This window comes from Hyaena hyaena, unplaced genomic scaffold (assembly GCF_003009895.1).
Source record: "Hyaena hyaena isolate Hyena2069 unplaced genomic scaffold, ASM300989v1 scaffold_640, whole genome shotgun sequence".
Classification (NCBI taxonomy): domain Eukaryota; kingdom Metazoa; phylum Chordata; class Mammalia; order Carnivora; family Hyaenidae; genus Hyaena; species Hyaena hyaena.
The window spans coordinates 327,184-350,179 of NW_024081274.1; the positions used below are offsets into that span (position 1 = coordinate 327,184).

A 22,996-nucleotide genomic window follows, 5' to 3' on the forward strand; every position below is an offset into this window, starting at 1 on the left:
GTATTTTTCTTTCTTTTTTTTTTAAAATGTTTTGTTTATTTCTGAGAGAGAGAAACAGTGTGAGCAGGGGAGGGTCAGAAAGAGAGGGAGATACAGAATCTGAAGCAGGCTCCAGGCTCTGAGCTAGCTGTCAGCACAGAGACCGATGTGGGGCTTGAACCCCCAAACCGTGTGATCATGACCTGAGCCGAAGTCGGACGCTTAACCGACTGAGCCACCCAGGCACTCCCATGTATGTATTTTTCTTAAAAAGCTAAGATCATACTGTAATATACTACATTATTGTTTTGTTCAACTTTAATATTAACACTTTCATGTCATTAAATATTTCTCAAAATATGATTTTGGTGAACGTGAAATATGCATTTAACCAATACCTTTTTGGGGGGATTTGGAAATATTTTACTTGTTTCTAGATTTCATTGTTATAAGTTATGCCATGATTAACATTTTGTACACAAAATACTGTGCTATGATTATTTTCTTTTTTTTTAATTATTATTATTTTTTCCTAGGGGGGAGAGAGAGAGAGAGAGAGAGAGAGAGAGCAGGGGAGGGCCAGAGAGAGAGGGAGTCACAGACTGAAATAGGCTCCAGGCTCTGAGCTGGCAGTCAGCACAGAGCCAGACGCGGGGCACGAACCCACGAACCAAGAGATCATGACCTAAGAGAAAGTCGGACGCTTAACCGACTAAGCCACCCAGGCGCCCCGCTATGATTATTTTCTTAAGTCCCTAAAAGTAATACTAAGTAAAATTTTTTATTAATGTCTTTACAACTCTTGATATATCTTGCTAAATTGTACTCCTAAGGGATATAATATTATCTTTTCCCATTCATTATTGTGTTTCCCTAGTTTTGGAGGTAAAAGGTAGATAGGCATCATAGCAGACCTGTTGTTAATAGCTAGCACGATGAGTCAACCCCTTTCTCCCCATTTGTTGTTGAAATCCCCTCATTTCACCCATTTTTATCAGTTATTCTTTAATTTGTCTGCTGGCTAATTTATTTCTTGAGTTCACTCATCAAACAATGATCACTAATCAATCCAATGTTAGAATGTCACTACGTACCCAATTCAATGGCTGGCGCCAGGTGTACTGAAGGGACTAAACCATGGTTCTCACACTGGGTGGTTGCACATGGTGGCTGATCAGAGTTGGACACCATGAGGATACATTCCTGTTCATGTTTTTGGAGAAACGTACATTTCAAAAAATTTTCTGTATTCACAGTAGTGATCACTTTCTTCCCATATCTTCCACTTCCCAAGCATAGACATCATGTAACAAAAACCTTACCTCTATGTATAGTCCTTTCACGTTTTACTAGTATGATAAGCCTAAAATTCCTTCCTTTAATGAGCAATCGATTCCACATTTAGTGTTCTCCTTTCTTACTTCCGTATGCAATACTGTGTGTGTGTGTTGAAAAACATGACAGCGGACATTTCTATGAAAAGGCAATAAATTATGAAATGAGCTCATTCTTGTTAATGTTCTTTGTTTTTCGGTGTTTTCTGAACTATTATATGTATATATCTGATCTGTAATCAGAAGAAAACACATTTGCAAATTGAAGTTTGCTCACTAAACTGTAGCCTAATTTATGATGTATAGAAGACTTACTACCCTTCTGTATGCCTGAATACATATATGTTGGGTCAATTTGTTATGCTGGACTGATGTCTGATTTTTTTCTTCATGTTTTTTCAGAGTCCTCTATGGAAATAAAATCACAGAACTCCCAAAAAGTTTATTTGAAGGACTGTTTTCCTTACAGCTACTGTAAGTATTTGTTTGTTTCTGATCTGTTGAACCAAATGTTATATTTTAGTCAGCATACCATCTCATATTTTCATGGAGGCTTCAGAAAAACTCGACCCCAAATGACATAGCTTAATGAAACGGAAAAGATTAGTCTGGTTCAGCTAGCATTGATGGTGGTTATTTATTTGAAGGCACAGCACTTTGAAGTTGTCTCAAAACCTGTCTCTCCACCTTGTCAAAAATATATGCTTCCTGGCTACTCTGTCATTTAAAGCCTGTGCAGTCCCTGCCCTTTGTGAATCTCTCTGTTTTGATTTGACAGCAATTGGGAAGGGGAGTGACATAGTGATATGTTTATCCACCTTTGTCCAAAGAGTGTGCAGGAGAAACAGTGCTGGAATACCACATCCCAGCCCAAGGGCGGTGAGCAGACCGGGACTCAGCAGTAGCACCCCAACTTGGTGTTTACTGAGAACATCATCTGTAAATCACTGGATTGCATCTGTTAGAGCCTGTTCTGCTTAGACAATAGCTACCATTCATTTGTGTCAAAAGAATTTACTATACATGTGTGTATAAAATGCAACCTGAGCACAGGTGTTTAAATGAATGCTCCTATAAAAAGGAAATTGGAAGAAATGTGCTAATATTAAGATGGTTAGTGTCAGATTATCAAACTCTCTTCCAGTCACTGAACATATGTAGAGTTCCTCACTCAGGGCACACGATGGCCTGCCTGCTGTGAATACAAAGATGGTGTGATGTCCTCTGCACTCTCAACTGGTTCACAGCCAGTTGACCTTAAAATTCTTAAGGGTAAAATGGTATCTTCTCAGTCAGTTGTATACATTTGTTGGTGTCAGGGTTTGTACCAAGTAAATCTTGTATAAATTTGCTCCTAATCCCACAAGACATCCCAAACGTAGATCTTTTTCCTTACTTGGTAAGTGTTAATTCATCCTCATGTCCTAGTCTTCAGGTTTTAAATTTTCATCATTTTCCAGAAACATATTTTATATCACAACACAGTTTTCACACCCAACACACACAAATGAAGCAGATTGTTAACAAAATCATATTTACCCCTTATTGTGTAGAGTGCTCTCTATTTTGCTACATTCTCTATCTCTCTGTATCTCTCTGTCTTTCATTTCAATCTCTTTAATACTGTACAACCCAATAAACTGATTTTATAAGAGACCAGTAAGTCACGATAAATACTGATTCTTGTGACCTAATGTCTTAATTTGGGTTTCAAATTATTTTTAACCCTTGAGGTGGGCTCAGCAAATATACATTATAAGGATAGCTGTTGTTTTAGTCAGGTATTGCCTATATGTTAATTGCTTCTCTGCCATTCTTCTACGTTCTCCTAGCACTATTCTCTCTACCATTTACTTGTGATCTCCTTTTATCACTGGCCTGCTTAGTACCAGCACTGAAAATAGTACCTTCTCTTTCCTTCCACACACACTTACCGGTCATTTTTGTAGCAAACAGGTTAATAAACTACAGGACCTGTATGTAGGTAAAATCTTACTTAAAAAGCTATCTTTGGGGAGCCTAGCTGGCTCAGTCAGTTAAGCATTCGGCTTCAGCTCAGGTCATAATATCACGGTTCATAAGTTCGAGCCCTGTGTCAAGCTCTGTGCTGACAGCTCAGAGCCTGGAGCCTGCTTCATATTCTGTGTCTCCATCTTTCTCTGCCCCTCCCCTGCTCAGGCTCTGTCTCTCTCTCTCTCTCTCTAAAAAATAAAATAAACATGAAAAATAATTTTTAAGCTATCTTTGTCCCCTGGCCTAATATTTTATCTCTAGCTCAAGGCCTATCCTTAAGCTTGCCAGGACTAAACCAACATGATGGTCTCTTTATGGTAGCTGAGAACTTGGTTAAGCATCTTAGATTTGCTTGAACAGTTGAGGTACTGGAGGAAAGAAGTAAGCGGAAGGAACAGAAGAAAGTAGTGTCTATTTCTTCCTCCTAATTTTCAGACTGCATAATTTAAAGCAAGTACAAAATGCTCAAAACAGCACCTTTTTCAGTTGTCTTCCAGGCTCCCTACTTTGTCATTCTCCTTCCTTCTGCTCTCTGACTCCTTTGTTTGGCTGACAGATTGGGGAACACAGTCAGTGTGACCTGTGTTGTGGCAGAGTAAAGAGATGGGATTATCAGTCCACACATCAGACTAGTTCCTAAGCTTTTAAAAAAAATATATTATGAGGACCACAGAGGCCAAAATGTCAGATCCTACAGGGGGGTAAAAAGAGGAGGAATAAGAATCACAATGAGGAAATCACAGCCTTGCCTGTATGTGGAATACCTAAAAAGCAAGTATAACAGAGGTGCCTGGGTGGCTCAGCTGGTTAAACATCCAACTCTTTAATTTTGGCTCAGGTCATGATCTCACAGTTCTTGGAACCGAGATCCATGTTGGGCTCTGTGCTGACAGCGTGGAGCCTGCTTGGGATTCTCTCTCTCTCTCTCTTAAAATAAATAAACATTAAAAATTTTCAAAAAATAGTGTAACAAATAAATCATATACAACAGAAAGAAATATGCACTTAAGAAAATAGGAAAAAAAAGATCCTAGTAAAAAAAAGTTCAGTGTGTTAAGAGGTTGAGGAGGGGCAAACACAGGTGACAGTATTAAAGAGAGTGGCCAGGGTAGGCTGATTTGGAACAGACTCAAAGAGGCAGAGTAGTCAGACAGCAGGGAAAAGAACATTCCAAGCAGACATCCCAACATAGAGACCTGTGTGGCTGGAGCTGAAGCAGCGGGGGGAAAGAACTTGGAAGTCACAGAGGTCAGAAGGGGGCGCAAATGGTCCTATTGCACATTAAGGCAATTTGTGAGGACTTTGGTTTTGCTAACAGCAATTTGAGAGTTGTTGCCTGGCATTGAGAGAAGAGTGATCTTTGTTTCAGAAGGCTCACTCTGGCTTCTGCTTTGAAAGCAGACCGAACTTGGGGCGCCTGGGTGGCTCAGTCAGTTAAGCGTCCAACTTCAGTTCAGGTCGTGATCTCACGGTTCGTGGGTTCAAGCCCCGCGTCGGGCTCTGTGCTGACAGCTAGCTCAGAGCCTGGAACCTGCTTCGGATTCTGTGTCTCCCTCTCTCTCTGACCCTCCCCTGCTCATGCTCGCGCGCTCTCTCGCTCTCTCTCTCTCTCTCTCAGAAATAAATAAAACATTAAAAAACTTTTTTGAAAACAAACCGAACTTCTTCACAGAGCAGCCAGAGAGACTAATGTTTTATGACCGTTTTCTTATGGCATCCTCAGCAGCAGAAGTTAGGTCTGCTTTGTTACCTCTCCACCTTTCAGAGACTATGTTGCATAACTCTGTTGAATAAATGTAAAAGTACCACTAGACTTATTAAACTACATGTCCTTCACTTATCTGGTATAACCCCAAATCTTCCACCTGTGGTACCTAAATTATTACACTTAAAATGTCAGTGTTGAGGTTCATAGAAGTGTATTTTTTGATTTTTTGTATTTCTCAAGAAGCACAGAATCTTGAAGGTGGGTTAACAAGATGCTGCACTTTAATTCTGCAACTATTTGATCAAACAGATTATTGAATGCCAACAAGATAAACTGCCTTCGGGTAGATGCTTTTCAGGATCTGCACAACTTGAACCTTCTCTCCTTGTACGACAACAAGCTTCAGACCATTGCCAAGGGGACCTTTTCACCTCTCCGGGCCATTCAAACCATGTATGTATCTATGGCTTGGGCCAAATCTTATGACTGCTGTCTCTGCTATGGATTTGAGAGTTGAGTTCATTGCAAGCCAAGTATAAAAGTGTTCTGTATGTGTTTCTGAAAGGCATTTGGCCCAGAACCCCTTTATTTGTGACTGCCATCTCAAGTGGCTGGCGGATTATCTCCACATCAACCCCATCGAGACCAGTGGCGCCCGCTGCACTAGCCCCCGGCGTCTGGCAAACAAAAGAATAGGACAAATCAAAAGCAAGAAATTCCGTTGTTCAGGTAATCTCTTACTTCATGTGACATTTCACCTGTGGTACCAAAAACAGTGCTTATGGAGCCACCTGGCCTTCAGATAAATCACCAGACATTGGAGAAGAAAGTTCTTTTTCCTCTCTGAATAAAGAACCAAATAAAGAGAGCTGTCCTTGCTATATGTAATATTTTTAACACTATATCCAGCATAACAAATAGGCCAGCACCCAAGAAAAAAAGATGCCCGGATACTTCATGCTGGGTTTTTAGAGTTTGAACTTAATGGGGGCCTTTTAGCAAACTCAGAATACTTTTGAAGTCTATCAAGTTGTATGTTTGTTGGATTATTCCCCACTGAGAAACTTGAGGTAATCAATCTTGTTCTCGTTACTTCAGAAAGGGAGCTGAGACTTATTTAGGTGGTTTGCTCAGGCTCACAATTGGGGGGGAAAGATTTCCCTATCCCTTGTCTCTCGCACCAAATGTGTTTTCTTATTTTTCATCCTCTTGTTTTAAATAGGACTCTGAGAATAATTTTTTCTCCAAAAGGCCATCTTTTAGCATTTGGGGAATATTATATTTATTTATGAAAAGCTAAATATAGATACATTATATTACTATTAAATAAAAGACTTACTGCATTGACATTTACTGTTTGCTTTGGACTAATCTTTTCTGTTTTCTTACGATAAAACACATTCTGAATATTTGGGGTGGTATGTTATCTGACTATTGCAGGGGTATTTCACATTCGGCAGTTAATTATACTAAAAAGCTAATATCAAAATGAAGCCGTTTATTGTCCATGGTTCTAGATACATTTACTACTCACTGTACAATATTATACCTCAGCCACTGCTGTGGAATAGAATTCACTTAATTATCTATAGTACCTTTAGTCCATTCTTAATCTAATATAACTCCTATCTCTGCTTGCTGACATTCAGGCGCATCTTCTATTTTTTTTTTTTTCTCTTTTTTTATTTAGCTAAAGAACAGTATTTCATTCCAGGTAGGTTTTGCTCGGTAGTAGGACTAACCACAGACACCCTTTCCTCACCTTATAAAATATAGCTTCTGAAACTTTGATATGCATGCGTTTGAAAGTCCAATGGGTACCCTGTAGATAGATTTACTTCTGCATAGATCACTTGTAGCTGTTTCCTGAAAACCTGACCTTTGCATGCAGCTTCTGATGTTAAACTTATATTATTATTAAACCCCCATCTTTTTTTCTCTCTCTATCACTTTGGCACATTATCTAAAATTTCTCACAGTAGCTAAAATGTTTGAACCTATAGTCTTCCACTTAAATCATATTCTCTCCCTATTTAGTATATCTGATCTTTCAACCTGTTTTTAAAATATAGCTTACTGAGCTGGTTTTAAAGACAGAGACCTTTCTGGTGTCAAAGAACTAGTTCTACATGAAATCAGTTACAAACACACAGAATTCTCTTTCCAGTCATGAGATTCACTTTTTTGATGTGACTCATTACACTAAAAATGAATGCCTTACTTTTGGCTTTATTTGGCTTACTGTTGCCTCATTTTTATACAAAAAAAGCAACTTCCTGCTTGCTTACATGCAACTATACATTGTTTGTGACGTATCAAAACTTAACAAACTTCTTGTATACCAGGAGTGACAATGTAACTCCATAAATAACAATATTGACATACATCCTGAAAGCATCAGGTGTTCATGGGCACGAAGTGCCTTGAATAATTTAGGCAGATGAATAAAATGTGTTTTAGAAAAGTAATTGAAATGTTTTACCACTACAATCTTAACACTGTCAAGGCTGATGATTCTGGAACTAGTTCTTTGAAATATGTTTCTTTACTTCTTTTTTCCTTGCCTGCCAACTGTGTAAAATGCCTCTTGACTTGTTTGTTTTAAGTAATTATATAAAAATACGTGTTAGTAATTAATTGGCTACATTTACCATCTCCTGGAGATATTCTAGACTATTGTATATTTTAACAGCTACCAATAAGAAGATATTTTTATGGCGCTAGTATGCAAAAACCATACTGATGTTTAGAAGAAGAGTTCTGGGTTTGGTCCTTATTTTAAGGAGATATGTGATATTTGCCATTATTGAATTATAATTTGAATAATTTTGTGCATTTAACAGATTTTGTTTTATTACTTATTTTGAGCTTGAGTGATCAGTAGTATTGCATATACTACTCTGACTACATAAGACATGTTGGAAAGAAGTTGATTGGCCTTCATTGGCAATCTTTAAAATTCATTATTTTTTCCTTACTGTTAAGCAGAAAGTCATCTGATAGCTATTACTTACCGGGAAAAAGCCATACTCTAAACACCAGAACACCTATAGGATAAAACATTAATATGACTTAAGTCCTCAAATTATTCCAGCTAATATAATTGCAACCAAATTCTTCAACTGATTACATTTAATTCTACTTTATTAATAATTTAGAAATTAATATTTCTGGTTCACCAATTAAAGACCCAAAGTCAGATTGTTTTCATAAATTCTGATACAGTTTTGCCTATTTATTGACGGCAGTCAAAATAGGCTTTCTTGGAAATACATTTTATATGTGATATCTTAGCTTCATTTTCAATTTCTGATCATTCATTTTGCATTAAAGCCATAATAATCGAAGCCAGGACTCAGAAGATTTCTTGGAGCCTTTTCTTCTTTTTTTCATGAATTTCAACTAAAATATTAGCCTACCTAAACAGTCTCCATAAAGTAAACAATATTGTCATTGCATTGAATGCAGATTATTTTAAATGTAAGATGCCCAGAATACCTGTCATGTAGACCCTGTCCCCAGTACTTCTTCATTTCAGTTTTAAAACGAAAGCCTAAACTACATTACAAGGACTCCTCAATAGATGCCTTGGCATTCATTGCCAAATCTAATGAAACGATTGTATTCAGCTTTGCCATCTGATGAGATTCTCATTTCATTTCCACTAAGCTACATTATTTATAAGTTGGAAAAATCATTAGAAAGCATGCAAGCTGCAACCTAAGGATTAATCCAGATGGATTTGTCCGTAAAGGTCTCCATGATTCGTTTTTCACTTAAGTTTGCCTGTTGACCTGCCTACCGTCATTCTATATGGCATTCTAGATACTAGAGTGATAACTCAAAAGAACATCTATCTTGCAGAGAGTTCACCATTTAAAGGAACTGACAAGAACCTAACTTGAGCTGTGCATCTTGTATGCCATTGCTTTTCCTGTAAGACCACCCGGCTTCAAAAAATGACTACAAAAGCTTGCAAAGCATGACGATTGCTGTCATACTATGCCTTTTCCCCTCTAATTGCCATAGCAAGGAAAGAAGGAAGAGACCTTAGCTAGTTTTATGTCTGTGTTTATTAATCTTAACTGGGATTACTCTCTCTTTCCTTCTTGGTGATCTTTACTTTTGCAGGAATTCACCATTTTGGCTGTAAGTAAAAGTGTCTGATCTGAAACATAATGCCCTCCCTTTTCAATCCCAATGTACCTTCTTCTCGTCTCGGTCTTTTGCACCTTTTTTCCCCCCAAGAAGAAACCACAGGTCTTTTGAGCTTCTCTGTTGTCCTTGTAGCTCACCTTCAACTTCTTCCTGGATGTTGTTCCCGAAAGCTGTTGTTTCCATTCTGCAGTTCTGAGGAACAATGGAGGCGCCTCTCAGTGTAGCCCCCTTCTTTGTGTTTCCAGGAAATCCGCGGTAGTAATACTCTTACTATGGTCATAAACATTCTGCGGGAAGAATGCATGTCATGTAAACAGTATTACGTTTCCAGAACGTCTGTAGCTTTTTTTCTCCTGCTTCCCTTCATCTTTCCTCTCAGTCTTACCCTTGGCCTAGTGGATGGTGTAGTGATTATGTAGCGAGATTTTCTGTTGTGCTTGATCTAACCATGTGGTTGCCAGGTATGAGTAAAACATGGTTCCGTCAAGCACCATGGAACGTCACGCAGCTTTCTACAGCATGACAAGCTGCTGAGGCTTAAATCAGGATTTACTGGTCTCTTTTTATAAAATCAAAATGAAAAAAGAGGGCTTTTTAGGCATTTCTGAAGATTATGTGAGAGGGAGAGAATAATAAAAGACCATAGAAAATTTAAAAACCTGAGTACATCTATTTGCCTTGAAAGCCCTAATTTAAAATGATATATAGGAATATGTTTATTACTGGATACATTATAAATTCTTGACTCAGAGAAAAAACACACTTTTTAACAATTAATAGCCATTGTATGATTAGCTGTCAAATAGGCTAGAATGGCTCATAACTGGATCAGCAGAAAGTACAGCTGTGAAAAGCTCATCTCTATTAATGTTTTCCTGTCCTGTGAATCTGGTTACTCTTTTTTCCAGCAAATTCCAAGCCCTTGTTTTTAACCCTCTCCTGACATCCATTGACCAAAAATTCCCTAAGTTGTCTCCCTGCTGCATAATCTATAGTTATCTTACTATTTTTCTTCCTACAGATTAACAAATATTCTAACCTTTAGACTAAGTATCTTCTTTTTTTTTTTTTCTTTTGGCTTGAATCCTCAATAGGCACAGAAGATTATCGATCAAAATTAAGTGGGGACTGCTTTGCAGATTTGGCTTGTCCTGAGAAGTGCCGCTGTGAAGGGACCACTGTAGACTGTTCCAATCAGAAGCTCACCAAAATCCCAGACCACATTCCCCAGTACACTGCAGAGCTGTGAGTTCATCTCCTAACAAAATCCAGGCTGGCAGGGAGGGAAGGAATGCATCAAAGCCATGGAATTTTTGTCTTGCTCTTTTATTCTTGATAATTACATTGATTTTAATGAACACACATGGCCATATCTCTTCTTTGTACAAAGATAGATTAGAAGCTACCTGACTTCATCTTTCTGGCCCAAGATACAACTCCAGAAATTAATTTACTTCTCAAAAATTCAGCTAGCTCTTAATAATGCTAATAGTAAGAGCATTCATTTGATGTTTGTTTCTTGGTTATTATTTATGCCCATACCCATTTCTAAAGATGTAATAGATTTCTAAGGCATATAGTCTTTCATAGCAACCAAATAGAGTACTTTAGGAGTCACCATTTTGAATCTCTGTAAATTATTAATTCAATCAGAGAGGCTTTATCTGCTTTATTACTTCACTGTCCTCAAGGTGGAAGGATTCAGTGATTATCAACTATTAAAGCAAAGAGGGTAGGTTTTGTTTGTTTGTTTGTTTGTTTTGGTTTGGTTTTTTTTTTCTGAGAAATGGATAGCATAGCAGAAAAACCAAAAGGACAATGAGACTAGATTTATATTTACAACCCAAACTGGGACCTAGCACATCCTAGGTGCTAAAATATGTTTGTTGAATCATCTATAGATCCTGTGCCATGTATGGTTTGCCTTTTGTGACTTTATTTATAAAACTAATGCTAGTGTTCTAAAAATTGAAGAAAAACCTGGTGACATCTCATTGTTTTGGGGACATCTTAGCAACGTTTATGTATAGCACCGCCTGGTATTTGCCACTCACCTCTTTGCAAAGCTGGTTGTCCTTTTCTACGTGCATAATCCTTTTGTCTTCAACTCGGTTATAGCTTCTTGATGACAGGGATTGTGTTTTATAGTTTATCTCCCACTGTGTCTGTACTCATGCCTGTTACTTAATGAATTCTAAGCAATTTGAGTAATTAAAAATAATGTAATGCTTTCAAAAGGATGACAGATACTACCCTGAGGCTGTAGTGATACATTTTTTTTATTCCTGTTAGTTTTTTAATCTGTTCCATAGCTCCTGGATTTTTGGAAATGTATGGAGACCATGCAGTAAAAGCCCTCAACTCTATTTTTATGGTCATGTAGGGAGTTGTGTATATTTCCAATATTATTACAGACAGTAATTTTATCTTCCTACATGATAACGGCTTAAATAGACTTACTTGTCAATTAAGAATTGTAACACTAACATCTAATGTATTATTCAGCAAAGTTTTGTGCATTTTAAGAAATTAAGAGCTTTTTAAATTATACATTTAAAAATAAGTACTGGGAAGAAAATATTTTCAAATCATGTATCTATCTGATAGGGGACTTCTTTCCAGAATATATAAAGAGCTATTACAACTCAACAATAAAAAGGTATATTACCCAATTAGAAAGTGCTCAAATTATTTGTGTGCACATTTCCCCAAAGAAGAAATACAAATGACCAAGAAGCACCTAAAAAAATGTTTTGTATCAACAAGCATTAGGGAACCATAAATCAAAACCACAATTGAGGTAACACATCCCATAGAATGGCCATAAAAGCAAAAAAAGAAAATAACAGGTGAGAGAAATTGGACTCTTCATACATTGCTGGGGGAATATAAAATGACACAGCATCTTTGGAAAACAGTTTGGCTATTCCTCGAATTGCTAAATATAGTTTTACTATGTAACCCAGCAATTTCACACCAGTGTAAATATCCAAAGGAATCGAAAACATATATCCATACAAAAACTTCCATGCCAATGTTAGTAGCAGCACTGTTCATGATAATCAAAATAAGTGGAAACAACCCAAATATCCATCAACTGATACAGGGATAAACAAAATTGATATGTCCATATATTGGAATATTATTCGGCCATAAAAAAGAATGAAGTGCTGATGTATGCTAAACATAGATGAATTTTGTAAACATTATACAAAGTGAAAAAAGCCACACTTTTTATGAGTTCATTTATATGAAACATCCAGAATAGGAAACTCCATAGAGACAGAAAGTAAATTAGTGATTGCCAAGGACTGAGGCAGGGAGGGATGCAAATTGAGAGTGACTTCTGATGGGTATGAGATTTTTCTTCTGGGTGATGGATATATTCTGGAATTAGGTAGCAAAAATAGTTGCACAAATTCGTGAATACACTAAAACCCCTAAATTGTACACTGAAAAGAGTGAATTTTATGGCATATAAACTGCATATCAAAAAACTCATTAATAAAAAATATATGCAGCAAGTGATTAAGAAAAATGGTTTAAAATGCTTTTTGGGAGAAAAATACTTTTGGGGAGGAAGGACAATAATGGAAAAAAGTTTGAGAAAGTTTATTCTATAAATTACTGACTGAGAGCTGGTTTTGATTTTTGATCATTGGTTTTTCTTACTGTATGCTTCTTCATATTTTATTTTGATCTTCGAAATTTGAGTGAAATGGGGAAAAATTGATACTTGCACAGACATTCCATGGCATGGATTCTATATTTTACTTTAGAATAATCATTAAGTGATCTTACAATTCTGTTATGAGAAGTAAAACTTAATCCCTTCCTGACTGTTGGTAATGAAACTTTTGTTTCTTTTTTTCTGAGGCGTCTCAATAATAATGAATTCACAGTGTTGGAAGCTACAGGAATCTTCAAGAAACTTCCGCAGTTACGTAAAATGTAAGCCGTGCATAGCCACCTTTTAAAATTTCGGTGGTGTTTTGCTGTGTTTTCCACATCCCATTGCAATTTTATTCAGATTTCATTGGAAATTGGACACTATAAACGACTGGGAGAAATTTCCATACAATGACTACCTGTGACATGAATTTAGGGTAATTTCTGAGAGGAGTTTGAATAATCACCTCTTTTCCCACGTATTCAAGCTATGCCAACCACGTTTACTGTAACAGAGCCCCTGGCATCTTATTTTAATTCAGACAGCTGGTTTGTTATGTGGCCACCGCAGGAATTCAACAATCTAAGCACATTAGCAATGGGTTCAGTAATGTTTTGTAACTTCCTTTACTGTTCCCTAAACCACACTGTTATATCTCTTCCAGCACATTTATGTCAACTATTTGACTTTTTGCTTCATTAAACTTTCATTAGAAGATAGTCAAAATTAATGATTGGTAAACTGGCTTGATAGCTCATCTGTGTTACTCCATATCCACAACTCATATTTTTAAATAAGTTTATAAACTCAGCAATTTCAGTAACACTCGGACAATATTCCCCTCCCCTGAGGAGGAGGGAGGGAGGGACCAAGCAGAGGTCAAGTATGTAAGGCCAATGGAACAGCCTCCGTGTGAGAGGAAACATCGAAAGGAAATAGGGAGCATTGTTCTATTTCATGTGTGTATTGGTCACACAGTCTGGTCACAGTGACTGTAAGTGGCAGAGCAGTCTGCTTCCTGTGCACCTGACTCCCATATTATACTGCATCCCAAAGAGTTTCTTATTATTTAATTTTTCCCCTTTTCACTAGCATTGAGTGCTCTTTCTTTTTATTTATACCTTTCAATTCACTACATATTTATTGAGCAATTCCTACATGCAGTGCTCTGGAATAAAATGATACCCCAAAACGATCCTTGTCCTGGGGAATTCCTGGTCCTGGAGTGACCAATGAATGAGAAAAAGAAAGATACAACCTGTAGGAAGAGATTACCTTAATTGAATGTTTTTATCTTCTGGGCAAGCATTGTAGTATTTTGTATTATACAGGATACTGTCAGTTAAGTTGGTTGTTTTGACACATCATTACAATGAGAAGTTTAACTGGAAACAAACCCATATTCTGATACATTTCTGATGCTAGCTAAATGTTCACACATTTAACTCACCTTTCTTCTCTCTACCCAGTTGTCTTCTTTTAGTCATTAATTCATTCAACAGTCTTTGGGACATTTCTTTAAAAGTTCCTCTTTAAGTTTTGTGCTGAATATAAAGGTTTTACAGCTCAATACCTGACCTTAAGAATGTTAGACTGCTAGTGACCCTTGAATACTATTTTGACATTGATTGGGCTGGTATTTTTCACCATAGACATTCTCCCTCAATATTATCATTAATTTGGTTCAATGGAATAGGAAGTATGGTGTCTTTTCAGAGCCTCAAGGGTACTGTGCAGTGAAAAGCTTGGAAATTATGGACGACTTTGTTTAGTAGAAAAAAATGGTCAAACATGTTGTCTCATCATCCTCATTGTTAGAAAGAAATAGCTTAAAATCTTCATTTTAACATTTTTTTTTATTTAGAAACTTCAGCAACAATAAGATCACAGACATTGAAGAGGGAGCATTTGAAGGAGCATCAGGTGTAAATGAAATACTTCTCACCAGTAATCGTTTGGAAAATGTTCAGCATAAGATGTTCAAAGGATTAGAAAGCCTGAAAACTTTGTAAGTATTCTCATCTGCACTGTGATTCTTCTACCACAGCACTGTAGTTCTCTGGTCAGTATAAATCCGGGTGGGGGATGCTTAGACTCCTCACCTTACCATCTCCGTGTCTCTCTACATCTCTCTCACAAATGCACACATGCATACACACACGCACACACACACACACAAGTGCGTGCACGCGTTTTTTGCATGCAACATTCCTTTCCTCGAATCCTCCTGACTTTAGTATGTTGCTTGCAAAAGATCGAGAATGTCTCCTGACTGCTGATTCCTCAGCAAAACATATTGCCCTTGTTCCAGTGCTTGTACACATTTCTCCCCTCCCCTGGTTCTGCTTCAGAATATTCATTCTATTGCCTTTTCCTCAAGCACTTCCATCTAACACTCGCTTTTGGCCCCAGGGGTCTAGCTTCAGAATCCAATCCGAACAGTGTGGCACAGAATAGCTAACAGTTTATCTGGAAACCACCATTGTCTGCTCCTGTGAGGTCTTAGTGAAAAAGAGACTGACTTATGGTAGATCGTGTACCGTCTGATTCAAAGTTACATGCTAAGAGCTGTGTATACTTGCTCAGGGGTAGGGAGGTTAGGACAAAGAAATTCTTTATGCTTCCAAAAAACTGTTGGCCAAAGAGGACAGGGATTGGATTGAATAGCAAAAACAGCATTTTATGTTAATTTGGATTTTCTACAGTGTATCTATGTAGCATTTATTCTCTCTGAAGTATATAATTATGTTTGACAAAAGTGGCAACCTAAAATTGGAAGACGTACAAATCAACACCGTGAAGCCTTTGGAAGACACAAAGGACACTATTTGTAACCAAGAAGCCGCTGATGGGGATTGTAGTGGAGAGAGGTCCATGCTCTACTGTCTCTCCTAAAGTGTCACCTTGCCCCTCAGAGCCACAGCCAGAAGGGCGGGGGGCCGATCAGGTCCCTTGTCTGCTCTTCATCTGGCACAGAGGGAGAAGACCATTTCCCCGGCCCGCGTGGGTATGTTCAAAGCATCCTAAATTCGAGTCCTACTGAGAACCCTCTGCCCATGAGTGTAGAGATTTGCCCTTGAGCTTCCCACAGATAGAGTGGAACCTATCATGCAGCAGGGCCAGCCTGCAGCCCTCCCACAGACTAACTTGAGCCCCTTCAAAATGTTATGCAGGTAGTCCTTTAGCCTTTTTATGGAGGAGATCCCAAGGAGGGGGTAGAGGAGAGCAGAGAAAATATGCCCCAGGCGGCTGCATCTGTCCCTGTCCCCACCCACCTCCCCCAGGCTGCTTCAGGCAACTCTGCAGAACAAGAATCCTACAACAAGCAAAAACATCTTTCGTTGGAAAGTAGTTGAGAGACTACTTGTTACTAGAACCTTCTCCTTGAAGAGGCAGCGTGGGGGGTGGGTAGAGGAGGAGCAAGGGGTGAGGAGTCTGTATCCGGCCTACATTAGTCGGCCTGGGGCTGCCATAGCACGATGCCACAGACTAACAGAAATTTGTGTTCTCACAGTGCTGGAGCCTAGAAGGCCAAGATCAAGGTGCTGAGAGGGATGGTTTCTTTAGAGATCTCTTCTTGGCTTGTAGCTGATGCCTTCTCTATTCTTACATGTCCTTTCCTCTGTGTGCAGAGAGAGAATGGTCTGGTGTCCCTTCCTCTTCATATAAGGACACCAGACTTAACAGATTAGAGTCCCACCCTTGGGACCTCATTGAACCTAATTACCTCCCTCAAGACCCTGTCTCCAGATATAGTCACACTGGGGGTCAGGACTCCAACGTGTGAATTCTGGAGCACACAGTCGAGTTCATAACACCACTGTAAGCAGCTTATTAAAATGTTTTCTTCTGACCAGTGTTTCACAGGGCTCTGCCGGAGACAAGTCCTCTATATTCACTTTCTCCTTCGTGATGTTTCTAGCGATGTTTCTGTGACCCTTATGTTTAGGCACAAACAGATGCCACTGGCTCTCTCGTTAACCCACTCCGCCACACAAGAATGCTAGAGCATTTTTAGAGCCAAGCTCAAGAGTATTCAAAGGACAAAAGTAGGTTTGTCTGGGCATACGTATTTCTCTAAGTGGTATCTTTCAGCGTGGGACTATAAAGGTCTCGACAGGATACCTCCATTATCCCTAGACTTCTTAACTTTTTGAGACTAATAAACCTCTTAGTAATATGTGCACAGATTTCAATGAGTCTTTGAATATTTGACATTGCAGCCAAAACATGGTACAGATGTGTGCTTATGGATTTTTCTGGTAACAGAGACCAAAACTTTTCCTTAGCTTCTCCCAGGGGTCCATGACTTCATCAAGATTGAGACCAAATCCTCTTTATTACTTATGGCAAACAATAGTGTGGATAAAAATACTTCTCTGTTGTGTATTTGTTTCCCAATGTAAAATGATGCCTTGACAAGGAAGGCACTTTCTTTCTCCCTATCTGTGACTTAACAGAATGCAAAAGTTGATATTTCTTATGTATTTCTTAGAACATTCTAGAATTTTAAAGGAACACTTTATTCACTTATTTCTGCCTCCCACCCCTGCTTTTTTTTTTTTTTTTTTTTTAACATACTGCAGTCTTCCAGTAGGGTGGTCAACACATGCCTACAAAAGTTAAATAAAATAACTTCAGCCATTCTGAATAAGATTCATGGCAACTCTTTGTTTTCATGGGCTTTTAAAGACATTTTTCATTCCTTCTCTAAGTTCCACAGATAAACAGTTCAGCAAAGAATTGAGAATGAAGCCAAAACTTCAGCAGTGACAAGGAAAAGACATCACTGTTAATCCTATTAATGACAATAGCTAAACATTTGAAGAGGTCAGAATTCTTTCAAGAGAAGCCGATTTGGAGGTGCCTGGGTGGCTCAGTCAGTGCTTAAGCATCTGACTTCATTTTGGCTCAGGTCATGATCCCACAGTCCCTGAGTTCCAGCCCCGCATCGGGCTCTGCACTGACACTGTGGAACCTGCATGGGATTCTCTCTCTCTCCCTGTCTGTCTGTTCTTCCCCTGCTTGTTATCTCTCTCTATTGAAATCAATAAATAAACTTTAAAAAAAGAGAGAAGCAGATTTACACTTCATTGTCACCAACTGGGATCTCTTAACTCTTGCCTCTTTTTAAGTTCCAAACTTTAAAATGATAAGAAAAGTTTCACAAAGAAAATAACATGTGCAAGATTTGCAGGTGCTCAGTCTAGTTTGGGATCCCCAGCCTATGCTGACATTGACTTGGCATCTAAGTCCTTGAGATGCTCTCAGTTTTCCATCTGCTATGTGTGACTATTGATTCTTTTCTGTTTCCTTTCTGTTAAACCTCGGATGTAATGCTACCGTGAATAAACAAATCACAGGGCTTCAAGGGCTCAAAGAGCTGTACGTGAAGTAGGACATTATGTAATCAGGCAAACATAATTATAACATCAGAGGAAGGCATTCTACCCTCATCGGATGGTGCCGTGAGTTCACGTGAGGCTCACCTGTGCTTTTTTATGGCTGAGTGCGATCACTGCAAACTAAGCATTTCTTAGTGTATATCCACAGCGATTCCTAATGACAAGAGATCATTCAGAAAACAGTAATGAATGCCACATATTTGCAAAGAGGGGTTATTTGGGTCCTCAGATGGACAAAACTGATTGCTTGATGCTTTCTCTCCATAACAATGTTCTCCTTTCCCTCAGGATGTTGAGAAGTAATCGCATAAGCTGTGTTGGCAATGACAGTTTCATAGGACTGAGTTCTGTGCGTTTGCTTTCTTTATATGATAATCAAATCACTACCATCGCACCAGGGGCATTTGATACTCTGCATTCTTTATCTACTCTGTAAGTATGAAAGATCATCTTCAGTTCTGTATTACTGAGCCAAAGTATTATATTTACTCCTTTAATTAATAGCATTTTAATAAATTAATAGGCATTTCACAAAAATGGGATCAAGGGTTTAGGGTTCCACAAATTTGTATGTTAAATTTGTTAATTTTTCTAAAAATATTACTTACTCTCTCCTATTAAAATTTAACATCATTATAATATTTTTCACTCAATTATTCTTTTATAATAATGTCATAGGACTTGATTTATAAATTTGAATCTTCTAACTTGATTGCACTGCAAATCCAGAAATGCTGCAGATTTTCACCAGTGTTCTCACACTGGAGTCTTCTCGGTGTAAATATCATAAAAACAGAACTGATAGGGTTATTGCCAACAAATTGTGCTCAAAAGGATCATTCACAGTGACAGGCACTATATTAGGATTGACCAGAGCAACACTGGAGACTGCTCACTAGAGGGCATTTATATGATGTTAGGAAAATATTGAAGAAGCAGATTGAGCCTGTCCGAGAGGATATTCTATGTAGACGGTTAGAAAATAAAGAATATTTGTAAGTCCAAGACAGAACTCAGAAGGTGTTTTTAAAAAACACAAAAGCCCTCTGAACAATGTACTTTTGTTCTCTTATATGTCATTATCTAAAAAGCAATGTTTGAAATGATAAATCTTATAACAGATTTGATTTCCTAGTGCTGGTGGCATCTAAATATACTAATCTAACTGAAAAAGTAGTTAGAAAGGAAAAAAACAAAACAGAAAACATGTCCAACATAAGAAATAATCTGAGGGAAGCATCCATCCATCAGTAAAGTACTTAATCCTCTTCCTACATGAAATGTGACACTTTACATCGAGTGACTAATTTGTACATATTAAAGATGGCATATTTATAAATAATAAGGTTGTCAATAGGTTTGTGCTGAAGTGGTGAGATGCCAAAAGTATTGAGATTTGTAGGAGTAAATTCATTTTTATAACTGGCATTTAATCAACTCAGCTGTCAGTTTAGATGGGAAACCTATTCTCTGGAGCAAATAAGAGATGGAAATCTTGAAATGACAAATTAATAAAATAGCTGTTGTCAGGTTAAACTCAATAATATAAGGTAATAAGCCTTCATCTTTATATTAAATTACTGCATTATCAGTGTAGGGGAGTTTGACAGCAAGTCAGATCTGACGAGTTTAAATTATCTCTAAGTGAGGTATCTATCAGGATCCGCGGCATAAACCCCAGATTGCTGCCTTCGCTTTATTTTCTGCATGAAATTATTTGAAGAATTCTTATTTGAAAGTGTTGTTATTTTTCAAGTTCCAAGCAAATATTTTAGCCAGAAAAAAAATGCATCCCATATGTTGTGTGTAATTGAGTATGAATGGGAGAAAGGAGTGAGGGGTGGATAATACAAAGAATAAGAAGGAATCATTCCAGCAGAAATCGTGCGGGAAAGATGGTGGCGTGGGGTTTTGAGAGGTAAGAAAATGACCTGCCACACTCATCCCTGCATTGTTTGCATGCGGCTCTTAGAAACATGTTGGCCAATCCTTTTAACTGCAACTGCTACCTGGCTTGGCTGGGGGAATGGCTCAGAAAGAAAAGAATTGTAACTGGAAATCCTCGATGTCAAAAGCCGTATTTCCTCAAAGAAATCCCCATCCAAGATGTTGCCATTCAAGACTTCACATGTGATGATGGTAAGGAAATCCTGCTGAATCTTTTGTTACCAGGCATTCATGTGACTGGCCCAGCACTACAGGGCACAAATATATTGTTCAGGCCACCGATATTTTTGGGGCATATTTTGCTTTTGTTTTGTTTTGCTTTGTTTTAGAAACAGGGCACATACTTTCTCAGACTGTTTTCACCTCTGAGTCTACTCGCTTTGTGTTTCTGAATGTTTTATTTATATTTTCCAGTTTTTTACTTGTGGTCAATACTGTTTATATAGCTTCATTTTAACCTTTTTTTAAATTATTATTATTCTAAGACCTCTTTTAGTAACTGCCATTTACAAAGGAGAAAAACAGTTGACTTAAAAAATAGAAATTCTAGGAGGACCTGGGTGGCTCAGTCGGTTGAGCGTCCAACTTTGGTTTAGGTCATGATCTCAGTGGTCATGAGTTCAAGCCCCATCTCAGGCTCTGTGCTGACAGCTCAGAGCCTGGAGCGTGCTTCTTGTGTCTCCCTCTCTCTCTGCACCTCCCCCACTTGCACTCTGTCCTGTGAGATCTCTCTCAAAAAAAAAAAAAAGAGAGAGAAAGAAGAAAAAGAAATTCTAGTAAATCTAACAAGAGTAATAGTTTTCACTTTTTAATGCTCTGTATATATCACCATATTTAATCCTAGCAATAGTCTCCTAAGGTAGGTAGAGCAGGTTCTGTTAATACTACCAGCAAGTGGAGAGTCCCTTGAGCCTTGTCTTTTAAAATGAGGGGCATTGGGGCACCTGGGTGGCTCAGTCGGTTAAGCGTCAGACTTCAGCTCAATTCATGATCTCGCGGTTTGTGGGTTCCGGCACCGCATCGGATTCTGTGCTGATAGCTCAGAGCCTGGAACCTGCTTCGGATTCTGTGTCTACCTCTCTCTCTGCCCCTATCCCGCTTGTGCTCTGTCTCTCAAAAATAAATAAACGTTTTTTTAAATGAGGGGACTTTACATTTTCTGCTAAACATTTTAGTCTATCCCTCTGTTTCTTCATGACTACCCCCCTTATGACTTCTCCATAATTCAGTTTACATTTCTATATTCTAATTAAAAGTATCATTTGTGTAAATAACTCAACAAAGAAAATTACCATTATGATTGTTTGGATAATATAAATTGCGAATTATTTTCAGGAATCCTTCCTTAGGCAATCTGAAAACTGTGCTGTATAAAACGTATGGTATCAATTTGTAAATACTCAGTGCCCTGTGTGTACTAAGTGATCACATGGCTCAAGACTCTTGCATTTGTTACTCTGAAAGCATAACATCCCTTCTATCATTTTCAAAGCCACAAATCTGGGCTTTTCTGTATTTTCTTTGGCAATTTAGGAAATGATGACAATAGCTGTTCCCCACTCTCCCGCTGCCCCACGGAATGTACATGTTTGGATACAGTCGTCCGATGTAGCAACAAGGCCTTGAAGGTCTTGCCCAAAGGTATTCCAAGAGACGTCACCGAATTGTAAGTAGCACTTGACTTTCTGTTTCCTTAACAATTAATATTTCAACAAGGGAAATGGAAACCAAACCAAATTTAGAGTCCTGTTCCCAAATTCCATTCTGTAGGCATTAAATAGTTTCATGTAAAACCCTAAATAGATAATATAAAAGGCAGCTTAGGGGCATCTGGGTAGCTCGGTGATTTAAGCTTCCAACTCTTCTTGATTCTGCCTCAGGTCATGATCTCACAGTTCGTGAGATTGAGCACCACATCTGTCTGAGCTAATAGCAGGGAGCCTGCTGGGGATTTTCTCTGCCCCTCCCCTGCACTCTCTCACTCTCTCTCATATATATAAGAATATATTCTCATATATATATTCTTATATATATTTATACATATAAACCAATTTAGATGCACTTGGAAAATTTTGGTTGTGCATGTTTCTCTTTTACTCCCTGCATGATTTCTCAGTGTCTATGTTGTGCTAAGGTACGCTATGACGCTCCAAGAGAGGGTGGTAAAATGTAAGATAACCCCAATATTTACTTGTCCCTATAGCCCTTTTCTCATGGACTATCTTGCAAGACTAATGTTCTATCAAACACACCTTGGGAAATGCTGTATTTTAGTTGATCTACAGTGTCTGGGATATTCCATATTCTATATGACTAATTATTCCTTACCACTCTGTCCTCTGGGAGAATATCTTCTCACGTGGGATTCATAACTATCTAGAATATAAATGGAGCTAGCATAATCTTTATGTTAAAAAGAGGTATTGCCCTTTGGTCTTGAATTAGAATCCTTTTGATCATGAAGGGTATGAGGCCAATTATCACTGACATTTTCTTAACTGATTTATGACCACGTATCACATGGTCAGTATACACTTACCTAGGTACTAAGCACCAGGCACACTTCCTTCGCTGCGTCATGTTATATATGTGGAATGGAATACAAATAAGTGGCTTGAGTATTATGAAGCCTGTGTGCTCCATTCCACTCCATAATGTGTACACTTATGTGCCATTAACAAATGCTTGATGTGAATTCAATTGAGTCATTTTACCTCTGTTTATTTTTTTATTTGGAACCTTGAATCAAAAATGATTTAAGTTCAAGGGTGGCTCAGTTGGT

General features: G+C 38.1%; 1 protein-coding gene and 1 long non-coding RNA gene across 4 annotated transcripts in view; one reads left to right on the forward strand and one right to left on the reverse strand.

Annotated features, from left to right (window-relative positions):
• The window catches only part of SLIT2 (slit guidance ligand 2), a 373,810-nt gene that overhangs the window by 273,972 nt on the left and 76,842 nt on the right, over positions 1 to 22,996 (forward strand). For 2 of the 3 annotated variants that reach the window (XM_039216602.1, XM_039216599.1), the window contains exons 12-21: positions 1,716 to 1,787; positions 5,344 to 5,487; positions 5,600 to 5,763; positions 6,725 to 6,748; positions 10,287 to 10,437; positions 13,069 to 13,143; positions 14,727 to 14,870; positions 18,556 to 18,699; positions 20,240 to 20,406; positions 21,748 to 21,880. In XM_039216602.1, coding sequence (XP_039072533.1) covers positions 1,716 to 1,787; positions 5,344 to 5,487; positions 5,600 to 5,763; positions 6,725 to 6,748; positions 10,287 to 10,437; positions 13,069 to 13,143; positions 14,727 to 14,870; positions 18,556 to 18,699; positions 20,240 to 20,406; positions 21,748 to 21,880 — 1,218 coding nt within the window. The remainder of the gene's footprint in view (positions 1 to 1,715; positions 1,788 to 5,343; positions 5,488 to 5,599; positions 5,764 to 6,724; positions 6,749 to 10,286; positions 10,438 to 13,068; positions 13,144 to 14,726; positions 14,871 to 18,555; positions 18,700 to 20,239; positions 20,407 to 21,747; positions 21,881 to 22,996) is intronic. The other variant, XM_039216600.1, reaches the window with a different exon arrangement.
• Positions 1,104 to 9,482, reverse strand: LOC120219739. Its single transcript, XR_005525375.1, has 3 exons — positions 9,330 to 9,482; positions 3,804 to 3,906; positions 1,104 to 1,182 (listed from the first exon to the last, which is right to left on the reverse strand). It is a non-coding gene; the product is annotated as an uncharacterized LOC120219739 (long non-coding RNA).